The sequence below is a fragment of the Plectropomus leopardus genome, chromosome 1, assembly GCF_008729295.1.
Source record: "Plectropomus leopardus isolate mb chromosome 1, YSFRI_Pleo_2.0, whole genome shotgun sequence".
In the NCBI taxonomy this organism is placed as follows: Eukaryota; Metazoa; Chordata; class Actinopteri; order Perciformes; family Serranidae; genus Plectropomus; species Plectropomus leopardus.
The window spans coordinates 32,356,466-32,370,640 of NC_056463.1; the positions used below are offsets into that span (position 1 = coordinate 32,356,466).

Genomic DNA, 14,175 nt, shown 5'->3' on the forward strand with positions numbered 1-14,175 from the left:
AACCGTATAAGTCTTGCTGACTTCATTCCAACTTTTCTATCCCACCCACTCCTGAGGCCCGTACTGTGAGTTAAGTTTAACATACCCAGGACATCTTTTCTTTATCTGGCTCCACTAACCCTTACACTGGCTGTCAAGATAACTGGTATCACGAGGCTGGTTATCAGTTTGCTCAGTCAACTTTGGGTTTCCTTTCTGGCCACAAGCATGTTCATTTGAAGTAGGTGGGGTGGTTAATTATGAGCTTCATCATCAACAGAATTATGAGTGGAAGTATTGCATATGATATGAGATGAAGCAGTGACACTAATTACTTGCAGAATTGTTCTGTTTTAGGGACATCAAAACGTCCAATTAATTGGCGTTAAATGTCAACGATGAACCTATTATCTTACTGAATAAGCTGTAGAAACACTAAAAAAAAATTCCAAATATTAAAGTAGGTCAAGGCTTAAGATACATGTAGGTATTATTTTAACACTTAAGTATAGGATGAGCACTTTTGCTATTTAGTTGTATAAATAAACTATTCTGACCTAAAAGTAATGCCAGACTGTTTCTGCTAATGAAATTAAGAGTGGAAAAGTATTTGATAACCTATGAGATCTATCTGACCAAAATGTTGCATTCATAATAAAGGAAGCCAATTAACAGTGTGTGGATTTTTTTTTTTTTTTTTCAAATAAGCTACAACCCTACATTCTTATTTCCAGTAATTATTGTGTAATTATAAGTGTCTAATGTTATGCTGGGAATAAAATAAGCCTTGCAAAATTAAAATACAGCTAAAATTATAATGTTGTAAACAGCTATAAGCTATAAAAAATATATACTTATTTTCACCCGCAAGTCTGGACTTTTTTTCATGTCGGGATGATTTTTTTTCTGTGTCCTTAATGGTCAAGGGTCAGGGTTTTCACAGGTCAACTGTTCAGCAGAAGTTACCATGCTTATATGACCTATTTGACCTGTGGTCATCAAGGATGTAACAAAAAGCATATAGGGATATAAAAAGATTGTCCTCTGATGTTACTCATGTAAATGAGAAAAAATATGGTACCTTTATTGAGCTGACAGTATAGTTCTATTTTTCTAGTTCCTTTTTATAGTCTGCCACCCTCCCACCAGACAAACTTCCTCACCATCCAAAAGGTCTATTTGTTTTCACACTTCAGGGCATGTGCCAAAGTAAATAACGGCTCCACTTCTGCTTTATATAAGGAAGTAATGGCCCTTGATAAACACACTCTTCAAGTTGATGCATCTTTATAAACAGTCTTTCAACATACAATGTACAAGTCGCACCTAACAGTGAACCAGAGGGAATTGTTTGAAATGTGTTATGATGGACAATCCAGTCACGGCACATTGTCAAAAGGCCTGTCATGCTCTAAATGAAATAACAAACAAGGCTGGTTAAATAAAACAAGACATCCGCCTTAAAGCTAAACAGAGCTTATGTTCTTTTCTCAGCATTTAGATATTCCACTGAAACACAGACAGAAGAGGCCAAGGACAGCATCAAACTTCTCCCCAAGTCCAAGTACTTCCTCCAGTGCCCAGTGACATCCCATCATGCACAGTATACCTGGCATCACCTTGAAAACAACACAAATGACGTATCCTGCAACCCAAGGGAGCAGCGGTGCCTTCGCCTGATTGACAGCATGGGTCCCAAGCAGGAGGGAACGTATATATGTGTATTGGAGGAGATGGGCTACAGCAAAGTCCTGACACAGTACCGACTAGAGTTAAAGAGCAGGGCAGCAGACCGTGCGTCAAACTCACTGATCTGGTTTTGTTTAATGGCTGTTCTGATCAAGAGTATGTCCCGTTAGTCCTAAATAATTAACATGATGTGAAAACAATGCTCATAAATGACGCTTCCTACTTTTAAGAGTCTATAGTCTTACAATTGCTATGCCCGCAATATTATAACTAAAATATATAATATTAACATAATTTTTTTATAGTTTTTTACAAGTCTAATTAATAATTATTTTCTTAAAAGTATGCCTGTCTCTGTGGGCCCACCACCCACAGGGCCAGGCACCAATAAGGACAGGCATTAGGGTTGAGTGCAGTGTGTGCTGGGCAGCAGGCAGGGGGGTCGGCAGCACAGGCATGTTGACCCCTCTGGCTGGCTCTAAGACGGGGAATGTTACGTCTCTGGTGAGCCCAGCTATATCTAGATGGTACCGCTCCTCCTCCTGATCCAGCTTCGGTTCCTTCCCCACCAAACTCCTGGAGAGGGGCTGTGTTGGAGTTCTCCCCAGGCAATGAGAGGGACGCTGAGAGAGAGTTCTCTGACCGCTCTTTATGCCTATGCAGCTCGAAGTACCTACCCTTCTTGGTGTCTCTGGACAGTGTCCTGGAAAGGGTGCCAAACAGGGACTCCATAATTCTTCGGGGGACTTCTACATGGACAATGATGGAGAAATCTGGCGGAAGTGATTGGGAGGAATGGCCTGCCTGATCTAAACCTGAGTGGTCTTATGTTTTTGGACTTCTGTGCTGTTCATGGATTGTCAATATTGAGCACCATGTTCGAGTACAGGCATGTTCATAAGTGTACTTGGTACCAGAACACCCTAAGCCAAAGATCTATGATCAACTTCATGGTCATATCATTTGGTCTGCAGCCTTAGGACACTCGGGTGAAGACAGGACCAGAGCTGTCAGCTGATCACCACCTGGGGGAGAATTGAATCAGGTGGCGGGGGAGGCTGCCGGACATAGTAGATTTAAAAAATTTAAATAAATGAAAAAGATCGAACTATCTTTTTGAACAATTGAACATATGCATAATTTTAGACTTTACAAAATGTTATTGATAAGTGTCTGTTATTGAAACATTTTAAAATTCAAGCAAGACGATGCTTCTCTTCCGCTACCATCTTTTGATTAAGACATACATGTAGAGTTGCAACATGGGAAACTAGTTAAAAGTTGTTAAAAAAAACTCTGGGGGTTTGAAATATTGCAAGGGATTAGTTTTCAATAAACCAAATTCTTAGCTGGAATGTGATAATACTACATGAACTGGTACAAGGGTGTGCCGCATGTAGGAAATGTGTTTGGGTAGCCTTAAACCAGAATCATGGAGGTGAAAGCGTCACGAGTCCTAAGTGTGATGGCAGCATGATTACATTCCAGTTCTTTTGAAATACAGCCTGTTTTACGTCCATTTCCCTGTAATGTGAAATACTGTCTGAATGTACATTCTGTCTTAGCTGTATTTTCTTGCAAATTACCTCATACTTGCTAAACTGGTCTTTGACTTTTTGTGTTTGTCAAGACTTCTCTGCCAGTCAAGTTCATATTGTGAAATGTCCTGTTAATGTTGAAAATACTATGTTGAAATGTTGTTTTTTTTCTCCAACCATATCTGTATTTGGCAAATGAGGTGTGCCTTTATTTTTGTTCTGCTTTGGTACCTGTAATCCATTTTAGCATGTTATTATGCAAAGCTGTAGACATTTAAGATGTGTCTTGGTCTGTTTGCAATGTGCATTGGTACGCATTTAAGTGGAGAGGCAACAAACAGAATATCATTTGAATGCATCTACTTTTCCATTGTCGGCTGTGATATCTGCAGCCGTGTCCTTGTAGGACTGCAGTGATTGAGGGCAGTTAACATCAAGAGGGATGTCCGTCATTGTTTTTGATGAATGCTTTGAAAAAATTGTGATGAACTAGTATGATCATGTTTGTAGTGTGATATTCAATGTTTTACTTCTGATCAATTAATACTTGAGCTTTGCAGTTGATTTATTTAGATATAGATTATTTTTGTTATTTAAAAATATGTTTCCATCCATGTGCATTGTTCCTTTTTCTTGTTTCACTCTGCATTTTACTGTAACAGAGTGTTACAGTCTACCAGTTAAGCTCTTCAAACCTCAGAGGGGAAACAGCTTTTGACAGCAGGCCACATGCACCAGTTCATACACAGAGGATGCACCGCTTGGCTTCCTCACACATTTTTGCCATCAAAGTGACCTTGAAATTAAATATGTAAAAAAGGGATGAAAAACTACTGCCTCCGGTCTGCCCCCTAGCTCTAACTGGGAGAGCACCATCACTGTTGGGGAAACACAAAGGGTATTGGAAGGAAAACCAATTTTCTCAACTTGCATTGTGACATTTCCTGAAAAACACATTGGTTTTGATTCAGCAAGTGTTGGGTAGGAGGCTGTCACATCATGTTCACTTGAAACACGTATTCTTAAAACTTCCTGAAGCCAAAATTACTCATAAAAAAACCTGTGGTGATGTGCTTGTAGAATAACGAAAGAGACATATGTTAAATGATCGATTCTTGAGGTTGTATTTCTTGTTAGGGAACTTACTTAACCCCTGAAACAGAATCCTGTTTGTAGAAAAGTGGAAATGAATGTGTCTGTTTCACCTTAATGGAAGTCCACTTAAGGGGAAGTGAATTTGCTTCTGGATGTTTCACAAAACTTGTAAAGGTGAGCCGGTGTGAATCACACACCTGCAAACACCATGTCGTGATCTCAAGGCCCAGTGACACCTTCAAGAACAAATAAAACAAACACACAGAGATGTAAGATATAAAGTAAAACTTTATCATGACATACAAGTTTAAAGCCCTGAGAACCATATCTTTATATTACTAATATGAACAAAACTGAATGTGTGAAAACCACTTTGGAAAAGTGCTCCTCTTAAATACAATCAGCACAAACCAGTTTTTACAAGCATCCATGTGTTTTGTCCTATTTTTTGTTTGCTTTAATCAAAGAGAAAACTATAATATCAGTAATATCATTATTACCATGTCCATAATAATAACAGTACAAAAATATGCACAAACCCCACAGTTGAATTAATATACGGAGCATTGTACAAGCCAAAAACAACATAAAATTGATAAATGAGGTATTCGATAACCACTTGCATATGCGCCTGTTTTTACACAGATCAGGTTAGTTCTTTAACAATTTAAAACTGAATTAACTCCAAAATCATCTGAGAGACAAAAGGTTCTGCAGACTTTCAACTTCACAGCTTCCTGAGTGACGAGACCTCGCCTGCAGTTACTGACGACACCAATTCAAAAATGCAAAACCAAAAACCAAGTTGCATTCAGCGAAGCGACCACAGCTTCCGTCAGTACTCGTCCCTCAACGCAGCTTCAATATCCAACGCAACAGTGACTGCAGCCCACTGCCCTGAGGTATTGTGGTATGACGAGGTAGGGGCGGTCTCTAATAGACACACACACACACACACACACACACACACACACACACACACACACAGAGACAGATTCAGGCTCACAGGCACAACACCTCATATATTCATCCACACAGCAAATCATGTGGCAGGAGGCCTGAGGTTAGCGAGATGACCAAAAGGTTGCTTAGATCAGAGAGAAGTGTATGACCAACCCTCAACACTTTCCACTCCCGAAACAATGAACAGCAAAGTGCCACTCTACAGCAGAGGATGACTGTGGGTGCAATGGGCTGTTCCCAGTATAAAAACTATCTTCAAAAACACGTTTAAGCAATCACCTAAACCTGTGATGTAGTAAATGTGGCAATGGCGCCACCTGCAGTATCAATAATGGTATTACACATGTATGTCCACATGGTAGAGCTGTAACCACATACTGTATACACTGAACCTGCTTATACACACACACACACACACACACACACACACACACACACAAAGGCAGTGAAGCTACACTAAACAGTCATTGCTTAGACTAAGCAGATGAAACAGAAAGCCTGGACTTAGAAACAAGAAAATGTTTCAGCAACACAGCCTAGCGGATTAAGCTATACCGTTACTAAAAACAGACAAAAAAAACCAAAACTAAAATAAATAGCAAAATCAGTTGTTACCAACAGTATGAATGACAACTGGTGTCTATGGTCTGATTGAATTGTTTACCTCTCCAAAGGATTAAGCTTGAAGAGAAAAACATTTTCCCAGCCAAACTGCACTGGCGGGATCTCACCAGCAACTACTTTAAGGCAGCATCTACAGTTCTCACCTTTAAAAATATACAGTTCTGTGTCATACAGGGTTCTAAATGGTATATCCAAGAGGATTTCCAGCACCTTCGAACCCTCAACTGTGATCTGCACTGCAAAACATCCGCAAAAGCTGACACGTAATGGCTACAATACAGTCTAATAAAAGCAACAAGGCTGCCCACCTCAGGTCTCACTGGGCTTATAGAGGTTTCTAAACAGTTAAAATGCCTCACATTAAACACAGATAAAGCTAGAAAATGCATTTTCATCCTTTGTGGTATTTCAAAATGCTAAAACTTTAAAGGGAAAAAAAAATACCTTACAATCCAAGCGATAATCCATCTGTTTCTGGATTATCAGGAAGTGGGTGTTTTCATAAAAGGGGCCTCTGTCTGCACTGGCTGAGCGGGCATGCATCCAGACTTGACGTTAAAAAACAGCCCCAAGAGCCCAAAAGTCTAAAGAATTAAATAAGGGAGACAGCACAGGGAAGCCAAAGCACCTGGGTTACTGCTCTGGATACCAAAACTTAAATATCTAAAAATGTCTGTACATGTCATGTAATCAGATTTTGAGTCTTAAGAGCTACTCATAAATTGACTTTTGTCCATTGTAGCCTCCCAGTAATCATGTCTTACCATGAAACATGAAAACAAGCTTTAGGACAAAACTCAAAATCAGATTAAATGAGATTAGATGCAACGTTTTTTAGCAGTTCAAAACAGACTTTGAACTGCCTTGCGCCTCGGCATGTGGGGGGCAGGATTGTACGAGGGATCAATCAAGAGGAGAGACCTGGCTAGTCTTTGGTATCTAGCTGTGCAATTACTAGCGGCTAACGTGAACCAGAAGACGTTAATACACTGGTCACTTGATTGTATACATGCATATCATTTTGCTGCTGTCGTTAAAATAAAAAAGAAAGAGATTAGCTCTCTGCGGTATAATATAAGGTTAACACGGTCGATTGTTTTTAATATTTTGTCCCCCATGACCTTGAAACCTGTTGACAATCCTACAAATCTACATGTGTCAGTGAGGAGCTAATTTTTCCTCATCCCTGAAAAATAAAAGCAGATATATCACTCTTCTCCGACAAATTCAGGAACCAAAACAAAAAAAGAAAAGGAAAGTAAATGGAAGCAAGCATAAAACAAGTTATACAAGTGAACACAGGAGGAGAGAGATAGCAAGACCATCCCAGTTCTGTTTGTCCCCAAAAACCACCAGCAGTGTGTCAGTACGTTCGTGTCAGTTCAGGTGGGATCTCCATCACGGGTCACGGCGTCAAGTCTTGATGGCTTTTTAGCCGTTTGAGGTATGTAGTGTAGCTCTCCTTGTGGGAGAGGCTCATGAGGTATTCTTGGGACAGTCATGTAGACTTGTCCATTCTTCAGTTGTGAATCCCTTCTTTTCTTTAAATTAACAGTGATTCCTTGCAGCTGTCACGTTACTTCCTGAGAGAAACGCCCCCCCCACCCCCAGAGCAGAGAGGCCAGTGTGAGGTCTGAGAACTACACGTTGACGATGACCGCCGTCAGATTGAGGTTCTGTGGCTGGAGGGAGGATGCGCAAACAAAATGGGACACAACAATTCAAACCTGGTTCTGTACTACCTCTCTGTAACATACACGGGTGGAGAAATGAGCTCAGGGTCTGCTTGGCTTGCTGTGGATGGATTTAAGTTGCTGTTCCCTCAAATTTGTGCGCTACGTGTTTAAAGACAGCTTGTGCGGACTTGCTATAAGTTGAATTATAAGCGGACATAAAAATCCTGTGCATCGCCAGTGAGAGTTTACAGTTTGTTTAAATCACGTCCATATTGAGAGGTTTGCGTACATCGTTAACCTTCCAACCAACATGAGAGATTTACTGAGCCGAGGGCAGAGTTGTGAAATGATGTATTCAATGTGCTGATCTACAGCATCTTATCGTTCACCAGTCTGAGCTCAGCAAGAGTCTACAGTGTGCTGAAGAAACCTGAGCGGCCCGGGTTGGAGGCCTGTCGCTGTGAGGTGGGTGCTCTGTACTTGAGGTTCCACTGGTGAGTTACCCGACTTCCCCTGATTGCAGCTAGGTCAAAAAGAATATAAAAATAAAGTTGATTCAGGTTAAATATACTACAGCTCCTGAGGTAAAGACACCACTGCAGGTTACTTGATTTGAGGTATGTAAAAAGAGAAAAACTAAAAACAAAATAATTCTAAAACACAAAATCAAAAAGACGACAAAATGGCAACAAACAAACAAAATGTCCTAAGATAAAACTTTTCAAGTTCAGTTGTGACTACACCTGTCAGTGGGTTTTGGCTGAGCTGATTGTGTTTAGCATGTACATTAGGATTAACAAGTGTGTGTTTGTGTGTGTGTGTGTGTAGATTGTGTGTCTGTATATGTGTGTTTGTAGTGTAGTGCGTGTATGTGTTTGCATGTTGAATATAATGCATAGCTGTGCGTTTGGGCACGTGCTGTCATATAATATTCTTGGGCTCTGTGTTCATGATTGGACAGCCAAGAGGTTGACAGGGTTGATGAGGTATTTGTTGTGCAACAGTTTGTTATTCTTATCGGTTTCTCATTGTACTGTATATTCTTGCTGGGCCTCCCGGTGGAAGAGAGGCCTGGGGCGCAGGTACAAAGGGCAGCCTGAGTTAGGGTGACCCGCTGGGGGTCGGCTCAGCCGAGCCGGGACCCTTAGAGGAGGAGGAGGACGTAGGGCTGAGGGTCTGAGCCAGGGGTGCAGAGAAGCCAAAGCTAGTGCTGGTTCCAGCAGGGGAGGCTGAGGTGGCAGCAGCAGCAGCAGCAGCTGATACAGCAGGCCCCGGGGCCATACCTGACTTCTGAGCAAACAGGGTTCCTGTGGGAAAAGTCCATACATAAACATGGTGCATTTATCACTACAAAGGTTTACCACCATATTACTGTTTATCAGTCTCTATGTTTACAAAATATTTCAGTCTTTGCCCTTGTTCTAAAAAAGACAATATTCCTACAAAGCTGTTTACATGGCTAATGAAAATAAATATAACAATGATATTCCCACTTACATGCAGCTGTGCATACTCTGATTCGTGTGCTCTAACATGATGTTTATCACATCACAGAAAGGAACAGTAGAACAGCTTGAGCTACTACTTCCGTCCACATATGTGGGCTTTTCTCTTTGGCATGCATCTTAACCCCAAACTAAACTTAACTTAACAACTTAACAACAACTTGGGCACATATACAGTCAACTTAACTGTTGACTGTATATGTGCCCAAATAATGCTCTTAAAACTGGACTAATGCTCACATATCCCACATGTCTTATCGGAAAATGCTGTTTACATTTCCTGAATCAATATCTGAATATTTTCATATTCAGAATAGCAGCAGAATATTAGTGTGCATGTAGATGTGGTCATTGATATGTTAGATTTGGTAACAACTCCCTCATACAGACCTGAGTAGGTTGTGCCATTGACATCCACTGAGACAGTGATGCTGGCATTTCCATTGGTTGAGATGCTCAGAGACATATCCTGCTGCTTCTCATCTGAAGAAAGACGAAATAACAGTTCAGTGTATTCACGTGACATATTTTCCCTTCAAAACCCCCAAATTTTTAATGTAAATCTGCTTATCTAGAAATGGTGGACTTAGAAATACTCGGCCATCAAACTGTTTGACATTCTTGAAATGTAATGTGGCAAACCTTGTAAAGCACAAATGCCAAATACTAAGTTCTCCTTTGAATCATGAGAAACACACTGAATTTACTTAATTTCTACTTGGACAAACTTGGCAGCACTGACCTCTGGCGGTGATGGTGGGGGCTCCCAGGCGCAGGTTCATGGGCATCTGAGAAGCCATAGCCAGCAAGTTGTGTTGGAAAGCCTGCTGCATCAGACGCTGCTGCTCTTCTGCCAGGCGCGCCATTTTCCTCTCGGGCCCCTCTCCTCCGCCACTGGTTTCCAGCTTTTCTCTCAGCTGCTCCAGAGTGGCGGCTCTTGCCAAACCTGCAACCTGCTGGTGACCAAGGGCCAGTGCCATGGAGGGTCTCGCTGCCATGATGGAGGGGGTCAGGTCATCTGGAATAGAGAGAACTGGAGGGTTAATTTCATGAATCCTTATGGAACCACTAAGTGGCTTCAAGTGTTTTTTGTTGTTGTGCTGGACTTCAAAGACCACCAGCACAATATGAACTTAAAAACTCCACTTTAAGAACCACTCATTATGATAAAAAAAACAAGGCTTGTTTTGTTTTGTTTGGGCATGCACATCAGGAGTGACTGGGTCGGTCAAACCACCCGCCATCCTATCTGACCCCATAAAGCAATTGACAGGTAAAATACAGTGCATCACACAAGTCAAACCATGGATATTGTCAGGACCCACATTAGTTTCACATTCCAGCCAAGTCAAAGTGACATCAGATAAGACGGCAGGGTAATGACAGTTATCAACAGGATCCCACTGATGTGGACTGAAGGCTTCAAAGTTCATAAAGTCCCCCCCCCCAGCGTGGGAACCGTGTTATTAATCAGTAGTAAAGGTGAGGGGTCTCAGTAGCCTAAGGCAAAAAAGGTTCACACATGGACTCTTTAACACCTGGACAAACTACATACACACATACACACACACATACACTCACAAAGTCATAAAAAAAAACCAAAAAATGTGCACACACAGTTGGCGGGATGCAGTGGAGGGAAGGAACAGGACTTGTGAGGATGTAAGACACTAATGTAACAGCACTCTCTCATACCAACATTTCTGCATGCACACACACTCTCACACACTGTCATACTAATATATACACACACTCACACACTGTCATACCAGTATATACACATATAAACATACATTCACACACATTTGACAAAAAAGGAGCAGATGCTCAAATGAAAACTATTTTGGTCCAGTGGCAGGGCCTGTATATAATGCCTTTCAAATAATGTGAAATTTTACTATCATTAAAAGCAAAAAAGCCCAAAATAATCGTAATGGACATTTTTTAAAAAACCCTAACACTAGAACCTTACATGTAAATACTACTATATGTCACTCAAATGTTGTTTTTTTTTTCAGTTACTGTGACTTGATGTAATTTCAACATTCCCAAAGAGGGCAGTATTTCCTTAAAAATACTTTAAAGTCTCAGCACATCTGTAACTGGAACACTCCACTTCTATCAAATCAGTATACAGAGACTGCATAATCTGTACTAAACATTTACCCAATTTAATGTAATTTTCATAGACGTAGAGAAGTGTTTCTGATGTTTTTTTTTCACTGACACCCTTCTGCACCTTTTAGTTACACAAATATAGAGTATATCTGAGAGCTGCCTGCTCAGTTGCAGGCAGGCTTGATTTTGAAGGTAACTCCCACAAACCATAAACTTATTTTTCTCAAATTTGTATTTGTGGAATACAGATCAGCCTTCTCTTTATGATGCCTTAAAGCTTACTACTTTTACTTGAAGATCTGTACTTATAACACATCTATGTTAGCTTACACCAGAAAAATTAACAAATTTAACTTAATTTTACACTTTTCTTTATATTGAAGGAATTATGGGTCATATATAGCTCCGGAAATCAGGATATTTCTCTAATTTAACAACTAGTCAAAGACTAAAGACAAGAAGTGAGGACAGAGCATATGAGCTGCTAAAGGAGATGGGATGTACAAGAAGGGAACACGTGTGGGGAAGAATGTGTTTTTTTCAGGGGTAGAAAGGTTCAGCATAGGACAGTGAGGTGAAATGTTGTATGGTTCCTACCTTTCTTCAGAGAGGGTCCTGGTGAGGCCTGCAGGCCGTTGAGGGCCCCCGAGGCCCCTGCCCCCAGAGCTGAAAGGTGCATTTTGGGAGGTGAGAGGATGTGAGGAGCTGTGCTGGGAGAGGGAGAGAAGCGGAAGAGGCTGCTGCTGTAGCTCGGACGGCGACCCTCGCGTCTGTTACTGTCGATGGCAGCCTGGAGCTCACCTGGGGAGCTGAGGCCTTTCCTCTCGCACTCATACGGGTACAGGTATTTCATGTACCTTACAAGGAGAACACACACAGACAAGAATTAATACAATCAGATTACTGCAGAAACAATCACATGGCAAGTTTTAGCAGTACCTTTTAGACTGATTGACTTATTCAAAAATATTACCACAACCAGTTTAATTTGAATCAAAAATTCTTGTTTTTGAATGAAACCTCCCAAATTCAAGAATATTTACTTTAATATATTACATTAGAACATTATATTGACAGTCAGCAGTTTCAGTCAAACAGTAATCTCAGCCTTCAAAATGTGTTTTTTTTTCTTTTTCAGAAGACCAGTGTTAGCACACACACACATACACAAGGAATTAGGTTTATGAAAAAATACAGTTGGGGCAGGAAATCAGAGAAAGCGCTGATGTGTGGCACAGAAAACTAGCTAGTCTTTACATTCTGTCCATATCTAAACTTATTTCTCCCCTACCTAAGCATGTCTTTGAACCAAGGTTGTCTTATTTTAAGAAGAACTATGATATAAGTTACTGTTGCCTGATATTATTATTATATTATTATTATTATTATTATTATTATTATTATTATTATTATACTATTATACTTATTTTTCATTTGTAGTGAGAGTTTTTCGCACAAGGTACAAACAGGTCTAGATTTTATAACTAGTCTGCGAATTAAGGTAAAAATGGATTTGTTTAGTTTGTAATGGCTACTATAAATAATTTTAATGTCATTGTCCGTTTAAGACAGTGTTTGGATGGAGGAATACAAAGTCCACTATCAAGAATGATCTTTAATTCCATCCCTTGCACTGCTGTAAAATTAATCTGTCCCTCTCTGAAGTCCTTTGTGCACCTTCACACAAGTAAAAAACTCTGTTTAACACCTGATTACATGCATACCCATGGCCAAAAATAAGCTGGTTTTTTTTTTCCACAAGCAGAAATCTAGCTGTGTTGACCGTGTTTCTCTAATCCCCTACTCTGATTAAGGAAACCTCTGTTGTGCTCATGAAATCTACAAAATCAAGTTACTGCAGTTACTGACAGTAACATGCATTTAACTGCACAGGATTTAATGAGACACCTGGAATGCCAATTGTGCGAAAACATGTTTTGTAAGCTGAGTATACATAGATGACATCACAGGGGCTCTACAGGTACGCACAGTCACAGCTGTGGCATTTTCTCCATCCCATAAGAACATTCGGTGAATTGAAAATATAGTACGCTGACTGCATGATGGTGGAATAGCAGATCAATAAGAAGCTAAGAGCAGGGTCCATTAGATAGAGCTATCGGAACAATGCTACACAACAGCCCACCGACATTAAAAATACATAAAGGATCATTAGGGCACCCTGCTAGTGGACTGTACAGAGAGGTGTTACATCTACGGAAGGATTTCCATCGAGATAGCAAGAGCGTTTTAGTCGTGGCTTGGTGTACAATCTGTCAGTCAAACCCCACCTTGGTCATTGTGAACTCTGACCCAAATCACATCAATAAATCTATGGGAATCAATGGGCTCTATGTGTGATGTAATGGATGGAGGGATTGAATTTGAAGAGGGAAGGTGGCCTGGTGGAGGAAACAAACCCACATGTGTATAAACACACAGGCATGGGTTAATATTGACATCCGAAACACACACAAAAATCCACATGCTGGAATAAGGAAGGCGCTTGTTTCCAGGTGAGAAAGTCACACACTTGAGATTCTTTATTTAGCTCGCGTAAATTTAATTAAAGTTTGCAGAAGATTAGCATTCGACAGACTGGGTCAATTTATAGCCACGACAGCCAATGAAATGTATTTCTGGTGGTTGTTTTGTGAAACCGATGCAAAGTCTTACTGTGTGCGCAGAGTGAAAGCTGCACTGGTGATGGAGGTAGGCAGGTTGAGTCCCTTTGTGATTTCTCTCCAGATCTTCTTGTTGATTACCTCTACCAGGCCTCCCTTCTCTGTTACCAGCTTGTACAGCATATACAGATCCAGGACCTGCTTGGCCATGATGGGGATACGATTGACTGGGGTTCCTATGGAGGAGAGGAAAAACCATAAAATAAATCAATATAGTATAAATCATACATTTGAATCGGAATAGCTAAGTGACGCACCATGTGCGCTTTATGGTGGATGAATGTATTTTCAAAGTGCATTTGTG

General features: G+C 40.6%; 2 protein-coding genes across 3 annotated transcripts in view; one reads left to right on the top strand and one right to left on the bottom strand.

The window, feature by feature from the left end:
• LOC121941091 (semaphorin-7A) overlaps positions 1-3,820 on the top strand; it is a 35,541-nt gene extending 31,721 nt beyond the window's left edge. For both annotated transcript variants that reach the window (XM_042483821.1, XM_042483813.1), the window contains exon 14: positions 1,474-3,820. In XM_042483821.1, coding sequence (XP_042339755.1) covers positions 1,474-1,838 — 365 coding nt within the window. In that variant the 3' untranslated portion in view covers positions 1,839-3,820. The remainder of the gene's footprint in view (positions 1-1,473) is intronic.
• A 1,427-nt stretch (positions 3,821-5,247) lies between these two features.
• The window catches only part of LOC121941109 (AT-rich interactive domain-containing protein 3B-like), a 58,816-nt gene continuing 49,888 nt past the window's right edge, over positions 5,248-14,175 (bottom strand). Inside the window, exons 5-9 of the mRNA XM_042483832.1 lie at positions 13,864-14,047; positions 11,785-12,044; positions 9,812-10,087; positions 9,460-9,552; positions 5,248-8,871 (exon numbers count right to left, since the gene is read on the bottom strand). Coding sequence (XP_042339766.1) covers positions 8,666-8,871; positions 9,460-9,552; positions 9,812-10,087; positions 11,785-12,044; positions 13,864-14,047 — 1,019 coding nt within the window. The 3' untranslated portion in view covers positions 5,248-8,665. The remainder of the gene's footprint in view (positions 8,872-9,459; positions 9,553-9,811; positions 10,088-11,784; positions 12,045-13,863; positions 14,048-14,175) is intronic.